Source organism: Melanotaenia boesemani, chromosome 15 (assembly GCF_017639745.1).
Source record: "Melanotaenia boesemani isolate fMelBoe1 chromosome 15, fMelBoe1.pri, whole genome shotgun sequence".
NCBI classification, from domain to species: Eukaryota; Metazoa; Chordata; class Actinopteri; order Atheriniformes; family Melanotaeniidae; genus Melanotaenia; species Melanotaenia boesemani.
The window spans coordinates 16,960,518-16,980,374 of NC_055696.1; the positions used below are offsets into that span (position 1 = coordinate 16,960,518).

The 19,857-nt window shown below is 38.6% G+C and overlaps 1 protein-coding gene across 6 annotated transcripts in view; it reads right to left on the minus strand.

Moving 5' to 3' along the window:
* Nucleotides 1-10,008, minus strand: part of LOC121654478 (prolyl 4-hydroxylase subunit alpha-2-like) — a 32,719-nt gene extending 22,711 nt beyond the window's left edge. For 5 of the 6 annotated variants that reach the window (XM_042008642.1, XM_042008643.1, XM_042008645.1 and 2 more), the window contains exons 1-5: nucleotides 9,888-9,989; nucleotides 4,113-4,215; nucleotides 2,223-2,319; nucleotides 1,712-1,863; nucleotides 399-536 (exon numbers count right to left, since the gene is read on the minus strand). In XM_042008642.1, the coding sequence (XP_041864576.1) occupies nucleotides 399-536; nucleotides 1,712-1,863; nucleotides 2,223-2,319; nucleotides 4,113-4,215; nucleotides 9,888-9,953 (556 nt within the window). In that variant the 5' untranslated portion in view covers nucleotides 9,954-9,989. Of the gene's footprint in view, nucleotides 1-398; nucleotides 537-1,711; nucleotides 1,864-2,222; nucleotides 2,320-4,112; nucleotides 4,221-9,887 lie in introns of all 6 variants that reach the window. The other variant, XM_042008644.1, reaches the window with a different exon arrangement.
* Nucleotides 10,009-19,857: the final 9,849 nt, after the last annotated feature.

Here is a 19,857-nt window from a genome sequence, read left to right on the forward strand (position 1 = left end):
AATTCCACAAGTTATGGGTTGCTTCCATCTACTATTCAGAAATCTTATGTTTTTACACAACCTAACATGGAGGGATTAGCATGTTGCTCCATGCTACATTCTCATTGACTGGTGAGGAAAAATATGGCCTAGTGGAATTCACATGGTAGAATGATCATCTTACATTTCCAATGCTCAGAGATTTGTCTCTGGTCTGTCTTCAGTCACAAAGCAGTGACAACGGCTGCCTTTAAATTTCTCACACTGTCCTGCAGGACTACAGATTTTAGCCACGATTAAAGATGTTGTCTTGATCTTTGATTTAGATGCTTTCGCATTGGTTATCTTTCATCTGGGGCAGCTGAACACTGCACAGTGTTTACTGGACTTTACACAACAAGTGTACACTCCTTAGTTACCTGGCAGCTTTCCTTTGGAAAATGCTTCAGAATCCAGCTGATATGTGTCCTGAAGACGCATCAGAGCCTTGGCTGCACCCGTCTCGTCCTCCTCACCTGGGAAGTACTGTCTGTGTACCGACATGTTAGAGATGAACCCTGGAAAGACAATAAGAAGGCCTTAACTGGGAAAGGTGATGATAATAAAAAAATATGTGTGAATTACTGACTGACCTCAAAAATTAGCACCATGTTGATCTTCAACTGTTTAAAATAATTTACAGTAAGAATGCAGTAAAATCCCTCATCATTTCCAGATCATTGAGATGTAAGTTTTTTTTAAATAATTATGTCAGTTTAGCTTTGTCACATTGTTTTAGAGAACAACACTGATTCTGTGGACTGACAGTAAAATCTCTTAGACACACAAGATCAAGTCCAAACAACACCTGCTCACAAACATGAAGGGAAATAAACACCAGAATTCACCTATTCTGACTATAATCTTCCCTCTTAAGACTGAGACAATATTCCCTTCTCAATCAGTTTTGTAAATGGGTATATAAACAAAATAAAGCGGATACAATCTCTTTCCCTTTGCCAGTATTAGAGCATGTACCCTCTGTGCTACAAGCATAACACTGTCATAATATAAATGTTTTAATTTAATATGGCACAGCTAATATCACAGAAGACAGATTGTACAATAAATTAGTTTTCTCTTTAGCTTTATACCAACGCTTAAAAGAAACTATTTGTTTTAAATTTCCTTTGAATTGCTGATATGTGAATACATTTGTGTTGCTCAAGAGGGAAGAAAAAGCAAAAGAAAACATAACATTAAAAAAAAAATTAAATAAATAAATAAAAAAAATCTTCCACCCTCTTCACTTCCATTTATTGCCACGAAGGCAGGATCAGTAGAGGTCGTACTCAGGCTGTTTATCTGCCTCACACAGAAATGGGCCTGTGTCTTGACACGTACATGCACACAAATCGAGAACATGGCCAAACTATGCTTAGATAGAGAACAGCTGCAGCTGAATCATGACGGGCTCTGTACTCCGTCTGTTCATTTAGGGGGTGAATCTGCACAGCAGAAATTTCCATCTGCTCATTACTTGGACTCAGTCTTCCTTGTACTAAGTCCCATATAAAACACGATGACTGCTGCCCTTCCTATGAAACAGAATGAATGAATTCAGACAGGACAGGAAGAATGGCACTAACGCTGAGCTGGAGTGATTACATAACAACACACTGATACCACAAGCAAAGCTGAATCAAACCATTTCTGTCTGATCTTCCTTTACACTATAAAAACCTTTCCTTACCATCAGAAGGGTTCTGAAGAACCAGGTTCTCCAGTTCTGACCATTCTGTGTTGAGTCTCTTCATCAGTTTGTAAGCATTTACTGGGTGGGCCAGGTACCCCTCTGGGTCAGAGGTGGACAGTCTGGTCAGTGCATCAAGTTTGCTGGCCCAGCTAAGAGACAAAATGCCTAATTATTCAAACCCAATTGTACATATTCCAAAGACAGATGAACATATTAGCATAACTTGATTTGCAGGGACTTAAAAGCAGGTAAAAATATGATTGCAAGAATTAAACTTAAGTAAACACTACATGCAGCAATTTGCACATGTACTGTGCAAATGGCTGCAGATGAAAACCCACATGGTGAGCCGACACGTGGCATAACAGATTAAGAAGTCCTAAAAGGCTGTGGTGGTGTAGTATAAAACATGTGAAACTAATATACTCCAGTAAAATACTTCAAAATTGCACCGTACTGCAGTAGTTTAAGGTGCTTAGCTTGAAGCTGAACTGGTTTCAGATCGTACCTTTTGACTGCAGCAAGCTTGGACTCCTCTGCTTTGATGTACTCCCTCAGAGAGTGCACCAGCTCCTTTTCTGTGTAGATCAGGTCCGTCATTTGGCCTGCAGAGTTGTCACAGGAGATTCATGCTGTATCTTAACATCATCTTGTATATTGTAAATGCTTTAAGTTTTAGGTAACATGCAGATTTAGTTTTTCAAGATAAAAGTTCCCACTTTACTCGAGTTACACCTGCTGTATTCTGTTTTCAGCACTTCTTATGGTTGCACAGTTGAGTTAAGCTATGGTTCAAATTTGACTTTGTCATTTAACAGGAACATTGTCCCTGTTCCAGTATACATGTAGAGACAGGTAATCCAATTACTGAACCAAGGATGCCAGATGCAGCAACACTGTTTCATTCTGTAAGATGAGCACTACAATGATAATATCAGAATTTTTCTAAAAGCAGAGTGACAATATGAAAATGGGTTAAGCAGCTTCTATTGTCTCAACTGGCTGCTCCAGCTCTAATATCTGATGCCTCCAACAGTCGCACAAAAGAACCCTAAAAAAATAGTAGAGTAAGAGCAACCTCATTGGGAATTTGAATGTAGTAATCTCCACTTAGGCCTGACCGTGTTCAAAAGAGATGAATAAAGGACTTTAAAGCATGTGTGAAGCATCTGGCCCCATTTGAGTCAAATTAAGCATATCCTTGCATTTATAATTCAAAACACCACAGTCCTATCTGGGTGTGTTAATACAGTTGAAAGCCTCAACCAAAGTTGTACGAGATAGGTCTTACACATTTTCATCCATTAGATAAGTCCTGTTTGACTAAAACACCAATACATTTTGTTCTCGTGTCATGTGCACATTTTCTTAGGCTGAAGCTAAAATGAAGCCATGAATTGTGGAACTTTTATAGTAATGACGTGCAATAACTAGTCAACATAAAAACCACTTGTGCAAATGCTTAGAGGATTGCATTAAAATCTTATGTGGCTAAAAAGGTAAAGTTTGTTATTTTGGCAAAACGTCATTTAAGCAAATTAATCCAAATCCACTGTACTTACACTCTTCCTGCCTCTACAAAGAATCATATAACAATGCAGCCTTTCAAACTAACTTCAAGGATTTTGGCCTGATAACTTTGATTTAGTGTACATTAACCGTGTAACACAGTCCAGGCAAGGTTTTCACTCAGTGTCACATTATCTGCATTGAGGACAAATTAAGTAAACCAAGGTTTAATTCATTTGGTTGCATAACAAACCCAAATCCTCACTCTTCCACTACTGTCCGTGACAGCTGATATGGGGGAATTGTGCTGAAACGCATTTTGTTTTTAAACATGGGGCTGTGCATTATGGCCAAATTTCTCCCCTTTGGTCATTTTTTTTTTCCCTCCACAAGAAATGTTCCAGAACTTTTGTTGTTTATTCAGATGCAATTTTCCATGCAACATGTTCTTTGGAGAAATAAGAGGCTTTTTAATGCCAATCCTTCCAAACAAGTCAGACTTGTTCAGTCTACTCGCATGAACTTTGACATTTAACATACTAAGCGAGCTGTAGAGTATGTAGCTCTCTGAGCTTCTAGTAAACTTTCGGGAAAACTGTAAACAATCCTAAATGTTTTCCACAGGTGAATAATCTTTCTCACAGTAGAATAATCACCAAATATTTTGGAAATAGCCTCTTAACTCTTCCCATATTAATAGGCACAAACAACCGCTTCTCCAAGATTATTACTGATGTCTTTCCTGCTTAGCATTGTGTTAACACACCTAAATGCCCCAAAACAGTAAACGTCTGAATAACAAGACCTGGCTGCTCCTTGCCCTCTTAATTCCTATGAAAGTCTGTATGTGAAAAGTTTAAATTTAACAGAGTAAAATCTTTAAACCTACCAATGGAGGTGAAGATTTCCCCATGTGTGGTCCAGCAGCAGCAGTGGAGCAAAACCAAGATGACAAAAAACAAGGACTTCCACATTTTCTCTTCTTCAGTAACCTGCACTGAGAAACAAAAGCACCTCGTCACCACAGAATAAATTACCATGTTGCCTGTTATTCCTCTAGCTTGCTGTCCTATTCTTCTTCTTTTATTATCATTTTTTTCACACTGAGCTTCTCATTCCCCATTACTACTAAACACAGACAGTTTCCATCCTTTTCTGACTGAATAGAACATGCAATTAAACTTGCAGTTTGTATTACCCTGAGTTGGCAGTTTATACAATGATCCTGTGTTTCCTTACTGAAATAGCTGACAGCCTAAAACAATATGTCCAACAAGTTCCCAATGAATGAGTCATTACTTGCTGTTTTATCCATCTCTCATTATGAACGAAATACTCTTAGGGAAAAAAAGAGATATGAAGCTTCCTTTATCTGCATGAAAGTGGAGTAAATATTACTCTAATTATTTTTTTTATCTAACCCTCCATATGGTTTATGTAAGGTCAGTCTAGGTTTATTTCCTTTATTACCTCCAGTTGGCCACCAGATGACCAATGACCTTCATGACAGTGTTCAGGCCGAGTTATAAACCAGAGCGTACCCAGAAAAAAAAAAGGAAAAAGGAAAAGAGAAACCTTTTTTTTTTCCTTTGGAGGAGAAAAAAGAAGTAACCTCAACCCAAGTACAACACCTCATATCCTACACGGAAATTTAATGTCTTTTAAACATGAAACTAAATATTACAAACAAAAATAAACCAAATAGAAAGTCAGGCTTCAGTTCAAATGGCCGTCTAAAAACTATTGTTTCCCAGTTTATGGTGATATTTTTGTTAGATGCTGCCACATTGTTTGAGTGGAGTTATCTGGAGCGAAAGGAACTCGAGCTGTGTTCGCTCTCTGTTCCCAGACCCGGACTGAGAGAAGCTTTCTTTGTGAAAGTGACCTGGCTTCACTTTCACCTCTTGGATTTTCTCCAGCTCTGCTTTACCGTGGCGCTCAGTGATGACTGTTTACTGCTGCCTGTGTTAAACACACACACACACACAAGCAAACACAGGCACACATGTACTTCTGTCTGCACCACATATATAATCAAAGACTTCTAGAAACCAGGAATTTTAAGCACATAAATGTTGCCTTATGATAATATCTTGGCCAGAAATCTAGTTCAAGTGAAAAAGAAATCATTTTGCTGATGCTACACCTGCTAACATGGTAAATGTTACTGATAAATGTATTGCTACAACAATATTGTTCAACTGCCCAAGAAAAAAAGAAGAAATACTGCAACTGTCTGCTAATGACATTATTAGTCTTTTGTTTAAAAAAGTCAAGGATAGTGGAATTTGACTTATTTGTGACAAAAGTGTCTCTTAATCTGTGCAAACACTCAAGACAACTGTGTAATAAGATGGTCTAAAAGGGCTGAAAATGCCCTTAAAATGTACAGTAAATCAATGTGAACTAAAATCATGGTGGCAAAAAATAAAAAAAAAGGAAAAAAGTTTAAAGTCACTATTTTTGTTTGTGTGAATATGTTTATAATTATTACAGAATTATTACACTGAAAAATAATCATGACAGCAGAACGGTCCTGAATCAAACCTCCACAATAGGAACTGGATAGATTTTGTGGCCCTTTAACTGCTAACTATATAACACCCCCCCCCCCCCCCCCCCCCCCCACACACACACACACACACACACACTTTGTAATTTGCAGTCAGAAAAATAGCTCAGCTCAAACAGAGGCTGTCACACCTTTGTCACATTCCTGGACAAGCATCTTGTTTCATTCACAACCCAAGTGTTTCTGAAGTCCTGACCCTTGCCTACAATTTCTTTAAATTGTGCTGAGTAGCAGAAGGGGAAGAGAAGGAAGCTGGGCAGATGTGGGCAGCTATATTTGAACTGTTTAAACCCAACCCACATTTTCAACATTAACTCATGCAGTGTAAAATATTTTTCCATGTTTAGACCTACAAAGAAGCTGTTATAGCGCACATTCATCAATATAAAAAAATGAAGGTCAGCAAAACCCTCCTAGATGAAATCATTTTCATTTCGATGCTGTTGTTTTCCAAAATCACTGTTAACTTACAGGATCTCAGTTTTTCTCCAGACTCCTTTTTTTTTTTTTTTTAGATGTAGGTGTGGTTTAATGAGAGAGATAAGATCCAAAGCTAACAAACTCTGGCAAAGCAGTCAGGACCCAAAGTCTGCAATGGGGACGTTTCCTCCAAAAGTAAACTTGAACATCTGTAGGTTTGCTGGACGCCTGGCTGCACCAAGCAACAGCTGTATTTTGTTATCGTTCCCAGTTGACACTAACATATCTAAATAAATGTCCTTTTTTTAGTTTTTCGGGAGATAATATTTAAATATTAGACCAGAAAACAGTGATACAGATCGTTAGGGAGCTTTTGTTCCCCAGAATGTTTTAGAACAAAAAAAAAGTAAGCAAAGCAAAAGTTGGTGACAGTACAATGAGAGAGGGAGAGCGTTGTCATGACAACCACAGCAAGACTAATTCAACACTGATGCAAAAGGATGAAGCCAAACATTTTATGAGACAGCCAATATTTTCAGGAAATGTTTTTCTGCAAACTAAAATGACCTTAAAAATAGTTTTTTCCAGGACATCTGTACATGATTAAAGCATAATACTTGAAAAAAAAAAAAAGCTTAAGATGAGGAAAACCAAAAAGAGTAAGGATGATTACAATGTCTCTAACAGTGATTCCTGCACAACCATACGGAACTAACGTTTGCTTCTTTGCTTAAACTGTCATAAAGCTATGAAATTAAAATTTAAATTCCTGTTTTTTCCCCTCTCATTTTAGCTGCAAACATCACATTCCAGTATTCTGACAGAAGCAGGCAGGACAATGCAAAGACCCATCTGTGTCAACACAGAACACAAACTGCATGCCTTAATCCACCTCAATGCAAAGAAGATGCTGGCCAATTTCCATCTCAAAGCTGCCTGCAAATGGTGAGCGGAGTGCAAATGTTGATGCTAAACAGACATCCCTCCTGACTGATGACAATCCGTAAGCTGGACGGGCATGTGCCCTCCCCCAACACACAAATTCCTGCTGTTTGATCAGAGTGATGCATGTATGTAATACACCCGATAAAGCATATTCATGTTTGCTGCGACTGAACATGCTGAGGCAGTTTCCTGGCCGTCAGTCAGGCTGTCAGCAAGACTGAACTCTCCTCAAGCAATTTAAACTATTTCAGATTTGGACTTGTTCTTGCAGCTGCCCTGTGTGTTTTAGTTTCTACTACAAAAAAAAAACTCTCCTTAATTAGACTAAAATTTGCTTTCACTAATATGAATCTGTTTCCATTTATGTGCTTTCAAAATAGCAAATACATTTTGACCAATTAAGCATCAGAAATGACCATGAGAGTTACTTAAAATCCAGTCCATTCATGGTTTACACAAAACTAACTACACAAAAATTTCCATTTAGTTTCACTTCCACAAGAGATGAGCAGACATTTCCAGCTGTGAAACAATTTTGCAATGAATCTTGAAGTAACAGTTCAGCACTTAGATTTCCTTCTTTTGAGACAAGAAAGGAGTGCATTTCCCCAAATGAAGCAGAGCCAACTGCACAAAACATATAAGAAATATTTATGGTTTAAAAAACTCAGCTACACTTTAAGCTTCTAGTCCATTTTAATGGAAGTAAGACTGTAGTAGCATCAATCATTTATAAGCAGACTGCTGTGTTGCAAACCCGTAATATCCACCTTTAGAGGGAGTCACTCATACCAAAGTTTGCATTGTGATACTCTAAATGTTTACGCACAAACTAAGACTTCATGTTAGTTTACAAAAGCAAGTATCTGAGAAGACAAACTCTGATTTTTACAAGCAGGTGTACGTAAACATGTCATACCCTTCTAAAAACCCTTAGAAGTATGTCAGTGCACTGCAGTCGTAATATAAATTAACAGGATTTTTATTGCATAGTTTCAATATTTGTGTTAAAACAGACAGTGACTGCAGATCGTGAGGTATTTTAACAATATTCCTTTTTCAAACAGTATCTAGGAATACATCATCCTCTGAGTGTGTATGTCAGCAGATTTCCAGCCTAATGTAAACTGACAGTTTTATGGTATCATTTCTATTTGCTGCCTTCCATTAATTTAGCTGCACTCCATTAGCTGCTGAAGCCAGTTACAACCATTGTGTTGCATCTAAATCCCTACAAGGCATCAATTACCTGGCGGGCACACAACCTTTTATACTGGAGCTGTGTGTTCAGAGACATTATGAGTCACTTGTAAAGACTGAACAAAGCCCACGGCCATTCTTTTTAAGCCTTTTGTCCTAAGAAATATCTTTTGAACCAGATGAACAAGCGGGTTGTAAGTCTTTGTTTGATTAAGATGATAAATAGAAAATTAATCTGCTAACATTTTAAGGACCAGGGGCAGCAATTTTTTTTTAACTAAAAGGCAAAACATCCAATGGTTACAGCTTTACCTGTTTTTAGGATTTGCTCCATGGCAGTTCAGGCTTTTCTCATGTTACTAATCTAAATTACAAGGTAACACAATCTCACCAGTCAAAACAGACTCAGCACATTTAGGAGGGTCGCCTTGAAGGAAAAGAAGCTACAACAAAGAGAAAGAATTTGCCAAGTGGCATGGTTTTCTTCCTTTCCCTAGTTTCTACAGTAGCTTAAACAGGAAAAAACATACTCTGGCCCTGGAGCAGGTGTCCATTTATAAAGGCTTTTTTCCTAAGATTGAAAACAGCTACATGCTGAAGGAAAAGAGCTTAAACTCTTCCTGCTATCTCCTACAGCATAGAAAACTCTTGACTATCCCTTATGTAAGGAAGAAGATCATTCTGTCTCACAATTCTTTCCAGCCACAACTTTCAAACCAACCCTTCCCTGTTTCAAATAGTACTACTAGATAATGAATCAGGGACTATTCTACCGACTGTGAGTCATGTTTCTTTACCACCACATATTTTCCTACATTAGGTTGATGAAGATGTGGACGCTCCTCAACTGCAATCTTTTATTTCTGCCCCTATGTCATTATGCTGTTGTCGTTTTTCCTCCAACCAATCTGTAGGAGTCAGATACAAACTGCTAGCTTTGTTAGCCGCTTAGCGTTAACAGATTGAAATGCAGTCGCTGGGTAACAGCCCTGGGTATCCCACTGACGTCAGCCCACAGAGTTGCAGTGCTTCTAGAAATTACCAAACTTCCAACTCTTCTGGCTCCGTGAGTCTCCTTCCTGTTTGTGTATAACTTTACATTTCACCTGCTAAATCTTATTGAGATTAAAAAATGTTTTTAAAAAATGCCATGCAACAATTTAAAGTGTGTGAGAATGTAATAAACATTGTAGGAACAACATCCCATGAGATGCTCATCCAGAAGGTTCGCGCAAACTTTCAAAATGTTCTCCATGTCCTCTGTGAAACAACCCGTGTCAGCGATTATAAACACGACAAAACACCCACAAACCTCATAAAATAATAAGTTACTGCACCTTCTCGGTACCACAAAAATCTCTTTGACCCGACACCCTAAAAATAAACAGCATTAAGAATGTTGGACTCATTACTTAAAAACCATCCCAGCATGTTCGCAAGGCACGCACGCACGCTCACGTCTCGGCGTAATGTACATGTAAAATATTTGCTTCTGTGGCAGCTATTCTGATACTAATGTCAGCTTACCTCTTTTCCAGAAGGTTTTACAAACACTGTTACGCTCTGGTATGTGAACGAATGTCCACTTGGCATATGTTATTACAGAAAGAGGTTGTAGGCGCTGCCACGTACAAATCCCACTGGAGAATTTACCTTAAACTGTCAAAAACACGCGCACATACATTCTTCCTCCAGACTTTTTTTTCCCTCGTGTTGCGTTCGAGTCAGTCTCGTAAATTTGACAGTCTATACTTTGCTAAAGACGTAATTGTCTGGAGAGAAAATAGTGTCTTCTCTAAGTGTCATCAAGCCTTTTATATTTATCTTAGATTTATTAAAAAGATTGAAATAGATAAATGTGATTAGTCTGCTTCTATTCTGTATTTCAGCTTGAAAATCAGTGTCTCAAATGTAACACATGCACTATACCTGAGCTGAAGCAAAATACCTCAAGCTCAATAACAACAACAATGATAACCTGTTTTGATTTTACAGTGGCTTTATATCAGGTGTAAAATAAACACTACTTATTGTATTTGGATCAGCATGTGAATGTCGATGTGTTTCTACTACCAAACAGGTACCGTCCTGCAAATACCTAGCTGTCACGACTGACCAGCTTGTCCTGTAAAATCCACACCGAAATGATCTGCAAACGATCTATTTCCTTTGATGTCTTAGGCGCTCTGGGCCAAGTAACAAAGTTCTTCTTTTATTTCATAAATCTTTTGTCATGTCTGCTTATATTACTTGGTACGAACGTTTGCTCACAGTAAAAATATTTAAACTGCACCAACAAATAATAGGACCAACATTACACATTCTCAATGAGACATCCTGTCATAAAAATATGCTGAGAATGGCCGAGAATATATTCTGACCCATTTCACGTATTAAACACAGAATATGCCCTCTTTCAATTTAGATGAAGATATAAGGTTCAAAAGTTCAATAAAGGTAAATTGAAAAACTTTGACACAGTCAATTTTGAGACTAAATAAGGAACTTCAGGGAAACTTTTAGCAGTGTTGTATTGTTTTATATCATATTTTCTCATGTTTATTTATTTAAAATGTATATTGTTTATGTTATCAGAATAACAAAAATTTACATAACTTAATTACTCATATACTTCTTTTATGTAAATGTATCAATATGAGAGATAAAAATTACAATAATCTGTCAAGCTACAAATTCTACATTTTGCTTGAATAGCATGCTAAGACAGGGGTCATTCCAATCTTTTTCACACTACTGTACTTCCTAAAAGGAAAAAAAAAATAATAATAATTGTTTAAACTCTTGGCCGGTTTAAACCAAGTTTTGCCTTTTCTTTTTCTCTAATTTTAAACCACTAATCTACACCATGTATCATTAAGTAACAGTATTTGTAGAGGTAGATACGTTCTCATCTCTGTGTGTTCTTTTAATTTCCAACTCAAGTTTGAATAATTAATTGTCTTTTTTTTAACTCCAGTTATAAAGACATTTCCCGATATTCCAGTAACATTACAAAGATGTAGATGTTTCTTTTTGCACAAAACACAAGCAAATGGGCAGGGAAACTAAAGAGTTGTCGCTTTTAGGATATTTACGGTAATGCAATCCATGCAAGCCGTCACGTTTACAGAATGGATCCCTGTCTCCAGGCCGATTTTTAGGTTGATTGAAGTCTTTTTAATTACCTACTGCTCATGAAGTTATTATCTCAGCGTGGCTGAACATTTTACAAGTCTCTGCAGTCTGTGCAAGGAACTCAGGGAGAAAAAAGCACCATAAATAACATTTAAAACAATGTAATTAAACTAGTTTGATTACAAGGCACAGAATGACTTTGCTGTGGGAGAGTAATTTATTTTGACACGTGGCTAAGACACAACTGAAGATGTGACAGACGAAATCGCTACACAGAAAATGATGTATTTAATCAAGTTTTATAACAGGAAAGCCTAGTTTTGCTTAACTGTATTCTATTTATTTTATTTTTTGGTTAGTAGCCAGTGAGAATGTTTCTTAGCTTAACATTACTTTTTAGGCTATAGAGATTTTGCGTTTCTTAGATGTTATATTTTGTGTTCATATATATAATGTAGGCCTTTAAATTCTAATCACAAATAATATTTTAATCCACACATTTAAGTTGCTTTTGGCATGTAAAATAAGGTTTGACCTGCAGGTGTCATTATGAGCTAAAACTAAAATAAAAAAAAGAGATGCGAAATATAAGAACTCCATGTGATGGACAAAAATAGAAGGAAACAAGGAAACAACAACATGTCTGTATAGTGCATTCACATTTGACACGTCACTGTGAAGAAGTAACCTAATAAATATTCTTGGTAGCATTTATTCTTCTGTGCAAACTTTCCGAGTCAAAGCATGTGCATCCTAAAGCCACTGAACAGATACTGCAATTAAAAATATCATGCCAAGAGAGAACAGAGGATGCTGATTATCATTGCAATGCATTTCAAAGTAAGTTATAGCTAAAACTGTAGCCCATCAGTCTGAAATGCATCCCATCTCTTTGTATTTGTGGGCTTGACTGATCTTGAACCCTCTAAGGCCCGACCCATGAAAAAATGGTAAGAAAAGTCAATTTTTTAAAATATGAGGTCTTTTTTTGGCCCTTTAACAAATGTAACAAAAAAATTTACATTTTTTGGTGGGGGATATTTACCATTTATTATCATGTGATAGTTTAAAAATATTATAATGTGGTTTTCTGCTTCTGGGTATCTATTAGGGGACAGAAGACAATTATCAGATTGTGTTCAACAGGATTTTGAGCAAAGTTTATACCATAAATTGAAGCAAAATGTCTCAGAAACTGTATGTAACAAATGTGTCACATCGGGCTCTTATGGGTTCAAAGTGTAGATACAGTTTCTCCATCCATCCCTGCCCCGCTTTCCTCAGGGCATAAATGTTCCTGCTGCATCTTCTTTCACATTGTGAGTCACCATTACTCATGAGGGGAGGGGGCAGAATTTATTTCATGAAAGAAGTGGACACGGGTGATATGTTTATCTGCTTACAAGTTAACCACTGTGTTATTAGATTATACAGCGTCCCATGATGCTTGAAATTCACCCAACAATAAGTTTACCCTCCACTTTATATTCATGTACATACACAAAGCTGAGTTATTATATAAATAATTTACTTTTTACTATAGATAGATAGATAGATAGATAGATAGATAGATAGATAGATAGATAGATAGATAGATAGATAGATAGATCTGAGATCTGGAGAAAAAAAAAACAACAACTCCAGACTCAAAACAGAGCTGCTTTAGAAGAGCTTTTTTACATTTCACACTTACAGTCTGTCTGGAAAAACTTACTGCACTGTTCACTAATGTCCACTAAGTGTCAGCAGTATACAATAGATAAAATCTTTCACCGTCTGAGGAATTTGACCATTACCTTTGATACTGGTTTGATCATTTGTGCTGATTTTCTCTAAATCTCAGAAATCAGTCATTTTATGTACCCAAAAATATATAAATGTTTTTATGGTTTCACTGGAATCTTCCAAGGTGACAATGAGAGGAATAATCAGGCTCAAATCATAAAAGAGTGGTTCAAGAAACATCCAGACATGAACTCTGTTGAGAATCCTTTGGTGGTTCATCATTTACATGGTAATACATGATCTTGATTTTTAAAGATTTTGAGGAAATGATTAAAATGTTCACCGTATTAAACCAAAAAGTGGTTCAAGAAAATTTCAGAGAAAGTGACTTGCACAAGGAAATGCACTACAAAATACTGAACAGTTGTTTCTTGTGGTTTTATACTTTATTCTTTATTTGTAAATTTGGTCTTGGTTGAATTATGTGTTAATGTTGCACCTGAAAGAGGGAACAAATGAAGAGGGTGAGTAAACAAGAGTCAAGATAAGAGTCTTGTTGTCATGGTCTCTGGGTTTTTGGTTTAGTTCTTGTTCTTTTACTCTCCTATTTCATTGTCTCAGTTCTGTTTGGTTTCCTGTTTCATTTTGTAGGTTTAGCCGCTTCTGTATTCTGTTCAATTTACACACCTGTCCTTACATTGCTGATTACTCCACCTGCTCCTTGATTAGTTAGTTCTCCTCCCTATAATACCCCTTGGTTTCTTTTTTTCTTTGCCTGATCATCGTAGTTTCACTGTGCTGTTTTTGTGAGGTCTGTGTTTCTGTTTTTTAGCCTTTTTTGCTGTTTTCATTAAACTTTGATTGTTGCAAATAAATAAATAAATAAAGCCCCATCCCATGTCTCCTGTGTCGTCTCCAGTGCTTTGGTGTCCCATGCCAACCACGTCCCAGCCCTGGTCAACGCTGCCCGAGTCCCAGCCCTGGTTTACGCCACCTGCGTCTCAGCCCTGGTCAGCTCCGCCAGTGTCCCGGTCCTGGTCTACGCCCCCCGCGTCCCAGCCCTGGTCAACGCCCCCCGCGTCCCAGCCCTGGTCAACGCCGCCCGAGTCCCAGCCCTGGTCAACGCCGCCCGCGTCCCAGCCCTGGTCAACGCTGCCCGAGTCCCAGCCCTTGTCTACGTCGCCCACGTCCCAGCCCTGGTTTACGCCACCCTGGTCTTCGTCGCTTGCGTCCCAGCCCTGGTCAACGCCCCCCGCGTCCCAGTCCTGGTCAACGCCGCCCGCGTCCCAGCCCTGGTCAACGCCGCCCGCGTCCCAGCCCTTGTCAACGCTGCCCGCGTCCCAGCCCTAGTTTACGCCACCCTGGTCAACGTCGCTCGCGTCCCAGCCCTGGTCAACGCTTCCTGTGTCTCAGCCCTTGTCAATGCCGCCCGCATCCCAGCCCTGGTGAACGCCACCCTGGTCAATGCCACTCGCGTCCCAGCCCTGGTTTACACCACCCACGTCCCAGCCCTAGTTCACATTCACCACAAACTGTGACTTACTGTAAGAAAAAAAAAGTAGAGAATCATCAGGAGCAAAAACAGGAAGAAAAATGGAAAAAACCATAAAGAGCAACATCAGTCAAAAGAATATGAAAACATAAATGAAGCTATCGGTGATTAAGCCTGTAGGATAACGTAGTACATGCATAAGCATGCATGAATGTTGTTGGCTATTTTTAAAATGTTTTATTAACCGAATGACAGACTTATCAAGTTACAACTAACCGGTATTTGTAAACATTGACCAGGTTAACGTAGTTTTAGAGTGACATGCTAAAAGGCTTGGGAATGGATGGCTGTAGAGAAAATAATACAGATTATTCCCACAGGGTGTCACTCTTTTTACATTTACTGCTTCTGTCTAACATTAACTGTTACACTGTCCACTAAACTTTTATGTTTGTTATACAGAGAAAAATCAACCCATGAATCTGGTGAGAAACGTTGACTCAACGTGACTTCTCTCCTCTTATCTAAACACAAAAGTATTTTGCTTGGCATACTGTAGTTCAGCAACTACAAACATGCCATCAGGTAATTCCCTCACCTGAGAAGCATGACTATAAAAAGCATGTGAAACTATGATTAGCTGACGGCATAAGAGGAACTGAATGTTAGGCATGTCGTGCATGCTGATACACTGAAACCCATCAGAAGTTAGAAAACAAATAGGAAGATGTGGTTGAAGAATATGTCGTTATCCTTTGATTTGTGTTATTAAAACCAAGATTTTGTAACAGTGACATCTGGGCACAAAATGTCTTTTCAGGCTTTGTCACATGATGACACAATTACTATATAAACCACAGATCTACTTCTATCTATTTATTTAGCTGAGGTTAAAGCTTTCCAGATGTTGTAAGTGCTCTTTTAAGTTAAGTTCATCCTCTGGGCTCTGGGTGCTAAGCTGTGCATTTGAGAGGTCACAAGGTGAGAGATGCTCTCCCTGTTTAGCTGAGATGATTTAAAGAGGACACACATGGAGGTAGGGTGCTACACATGGTATGTGTTGTTATGCATGTCTTCACTCTGGTGTGGTGTCATACCATATGCTTGTGTGTAAGTCTCGGTGATTGAAAGTGAACACACACAGAGTGAGGTTTGGGTTTCAGCTCCTTTAATCAAACCTCATCAGGTAGCTCCAGAGCTGGACAAGGAGTCCAAACGTTTTTTGTCTCTTATTCCACCCTGGTTGGAATTTCAATGACACACAAGATACAGCGAAAACAAGTCAGTGTGTGTCAGGTTCAGTGATCAAATCAAAGTAACGAGGCAGGAAAAGGACACACTGCACAAAAAGAGGGAGAAATCTAATAGCTGTCGTCTCAGTGTTTCTGTCCCAAAGGATTTTGTTAAAACTTAAGATGCCCTTCAAATAATTTCTAAAGCAATTACATTTCTGTTAAGCACACATGGCAGGTTTTGTTGTGGGTTTTACATATACATGGAGGGGGCTAAGTAATTTCTCAGGGACGACTGCAGTACATGAGAATTTGGTTATGTGAGATGTCAACACAGTCAGACCGAGTCGCCTCAGGACAGCAGAGGCTAAATGTTCACACCAAACTGATGTCAAATGCTGTTTGGAAGTAATCCTTGAAATTTGTTTTAGCAAGTCAGAAGTCCCAGGTGGGTGATGTTTGACACTTCATACCTTCAGGAATCACAGCACTAGAGTGTTAGTTCATAGAAAGCTCAGAAAAAATGTGAATCCATCCTTTTTTTTTTTTAAATACACGCTTATTGTGTTCAGAAGTGATAAAACTTTAATCTGTGTGAGAACTAATGCTGCTTCAATCCAGCCTTCAGCTTTCTTTGGGGAGTTTAGCTACATGGACAGTTTGTTCTCAAGTCGTAATGGCTAATAGCGACAGTGTTCCACAAGAGGTAAAATGGAGAGTTTTTAAGTTAAGGCTCTTTGCTAGTGATATGCCTAGCAGCTAAAAGTGGCTTAGTCCAACATTCCAGTTAACCAGCGATGAAATTGTTCAACAATACTGCTTCAACTAACACACGCTACTTCACAGTTAACTTTTCAAAAGAAAACTTCGTAGAGCAAAGCAACAGCAAATACTTCTCTCAAGCAATGGGCAAGCTAAAATTAACAAAAAGGGAGAGTCCAACCCATAAAAGGCTGTAAGATCTTGTATCAGTACTCTAAAACAACATGAACAGAACTATGTAAACCTCATAAAGACATGAAAATCATAAAACATTAAACGCAGAATGCTGCTGCAGAGACTTAAGGAAAGAGTCATATTCTGCTCCTGTATTCAGTGTTAAACAGACTAAATTATTTAATCATTTTTTTTCTTGTGCACATTTGTTGTCATTAGGGCTGCAATGATTAGTCGACGTTGACAATAGTCGACAATAAAAAAAGTCGACAACGAATTTACCCATCAACTATTGTCAGAAAAAAAAAAAAAAAAAAACTGCAGAGTGAGAAATCGTCTTCTTTTTCTATCTCTGCTGAGATCTACACATGCGCAATAAAGTATGCCACAGGAAAAATATGGCAACTGACCGGGGAACAAAACAGAGGACGTAAAAAGTCTGTGATAACTTCACGTTAAATTTATAAAATAAATTAAATACATGTAGGATTTGTAAAGCCGACCTTGCGTACCACGGAAATACGTCTGCAATGCTCGAACATTTAAAGAGGAGGCACGTCGGATTTACATAACAACCTCATGCAAGATTTCAAAGCTGAAAGTGAAATAAGAGCCATTTAATAATTATGAGATATATAATCCGATTGGTCGACTACTCATTTTAAAAGCCGATGACTAACTGACCATCAGAATTGTCATTAGTTGCAGCCCTACTTGTCATAATTCCTGGTCTTGGTCATAGTTCTTGTGTTTGGCTTTTGTCTGTTTTGGTTTGTGTTATATTTTTAACTTGGTTTATAGTTTGTGGTTTTCAGGTTTTATTTCTGTGTTGATCGATTTTGTCCTATGAGGGCCGCAATCCAGCAGGTTTTCCAAGTTTCCCTGCTTCAACACACCTGACTCAAATTAATTAGTCATTGTGCAGAACTTGATTGGCTGTTAAATCCATTTAATTTGATCCAGGTGTGTTGAAGCAGGTATACATGGAAAACCTGCTGGATTGCAGTCCTTGTAGGACCAAATTGAGTAGCCCTGGTTTGGTCAGGTTTAGTTCTGGTTAGATCTTGGTTTCTAGTTCTGGTTTTTGTCTTTAGTTTTCTGTTAAGATTATCGTTTGTGTCATGTTTTAGTTTTTGTCTTGATTTTTAGTTTATGGTTCTGGGGTTTGTCACATTTAGTTTAGTTTTCCTGTTTTCCTCATGTGCTGTGTTTTCTGTACCTGGCTCATTAGCTTACCTGGTTTGGTTTTGATTCACTTCACCTGTTCTTAGTTTGTTCCTCTGTGTACCCCATGGTTTTCAGTTTGCCCTTGTCAGATCCTTTTGGTTCATCCCTGTTTTGTGTGGTTCCCTGTCATGATATTGTGGGAAATAAACCATTGTCACCTGCACAGTTCTGCCTCTGGTCTCGACTGCCTGCATTTGGGTCCTCACCACCTCCGCCATTCATTACATTTGTAGTACAAGCCATATTCATATAACACATCTACTTCTTATACTGTGCTAAAGGCTTCACAGTGGCTACCAAAAAAAACTGCCTTGTATCAAGGGTTCAGGCTGGTGATATTTTCCTAACATACTGGACCCCAAAGTACCAACTGAGCCTGGTTTTAAAACCAAAGCCTACCTGAGTATTGTTGCTGACCACAGCCATCCCTTGATGACCACAGTATAACCATCTTCTGATGGCTACATCCAGCAACCTAACACATCATACAACAAAACTAAAATAATCTAAAACTGTTTTCTTGAACATGTACTGTATTACCACTGTATTCTCATGCCCTCCACAGTCACCAGATCTCAATCCCACCGAGCACCTTTGGGATGTGGTGGAGCAGGAAATTTGAATCATAGATGTGCTGTCGACAAATCTGTAACTGTGTGATGCTTCTGTAGAATGTTTCTAATACCTTGTTGAATCTATGCCACAATTAATTAAAGTAAATATGAAGGCAAAAGGGGGTCAATTACAAGCAAGATGTACCTAATAAAGTGTCTAGTAAGTGTATATAGTCACTTACAAAGTGGTCCCACATCACAACAAGTTATTCACTTTTTAAAGAAAAAGTAAAAATGTCTTTGTGCTTGGAAGGGGAGCAGTGACTTATAATTAAACACAAATCACACACACACACACTTATTCACTAACACACATAACACACATGCTCATACAGTTACTGTGCCATCCTGCAGATTTAAGTGCCAGTAACTACAGTTACGTTAATACTTGTTGCTGGTGTGGTGGTTGTCTTCCTGTAGGTGCTCTGGATGATTCTCTGTTTTCTAACAGCAGCCATAAGACATTTTCTGCTATGTTTCTTTACAGATGCAACAGCTAGTTGCCTGTTCAGGTTAAGTACAGTTGCTGTTGTTTTCTATCTTTTCTATCTTTGTCCTCTTTTTGTTTGCTTTACTCTCTCCTTTTCTTTTCAGTTTCCCTTCTTTTGTTTCCCCTTTCAGGTCTAGCATTAATATGTCATTCAGCAATAATTTGAAAATAAAGAGTAACACTTAAGTTTCATGTCATGGCTGTGTGTGTGTGTGAGTTTGCAGGTTGGGTTGAGCAGGTTGCCATGGGGACGGAGGGCGGAGGCTGGAGCCTCAATTGACACCACCTGCAGCTCATCAGCGGGCTCGTTAGCCGGGAGAAGAGCTGGCTATTTAGAGTCAGGCAGGAGCTCCAGTCTTCGCCAGATTGTCATTCAATGAAGCGTGGTAATCAGGCCTCTACCTACGATCTATCTGTGCTTTGCTCCTGGATTATTGACCTTGTCATTTTTTCTACAGACTAAGACCTTGATCCCCTCAGTTAACCTCAGCACCCAGGATTTTGGACTACTCCTCACATCAAGCTACCTGCCTGCCTGCTCGCCCTGCCTGCAACCAAGCTCACAACACCATCCACAGATAACATCTCCTGGTTCACCCCTCCACAGTCAGTCTCACGCAGAAACAGTAAGCCGCTGTCAATGCTG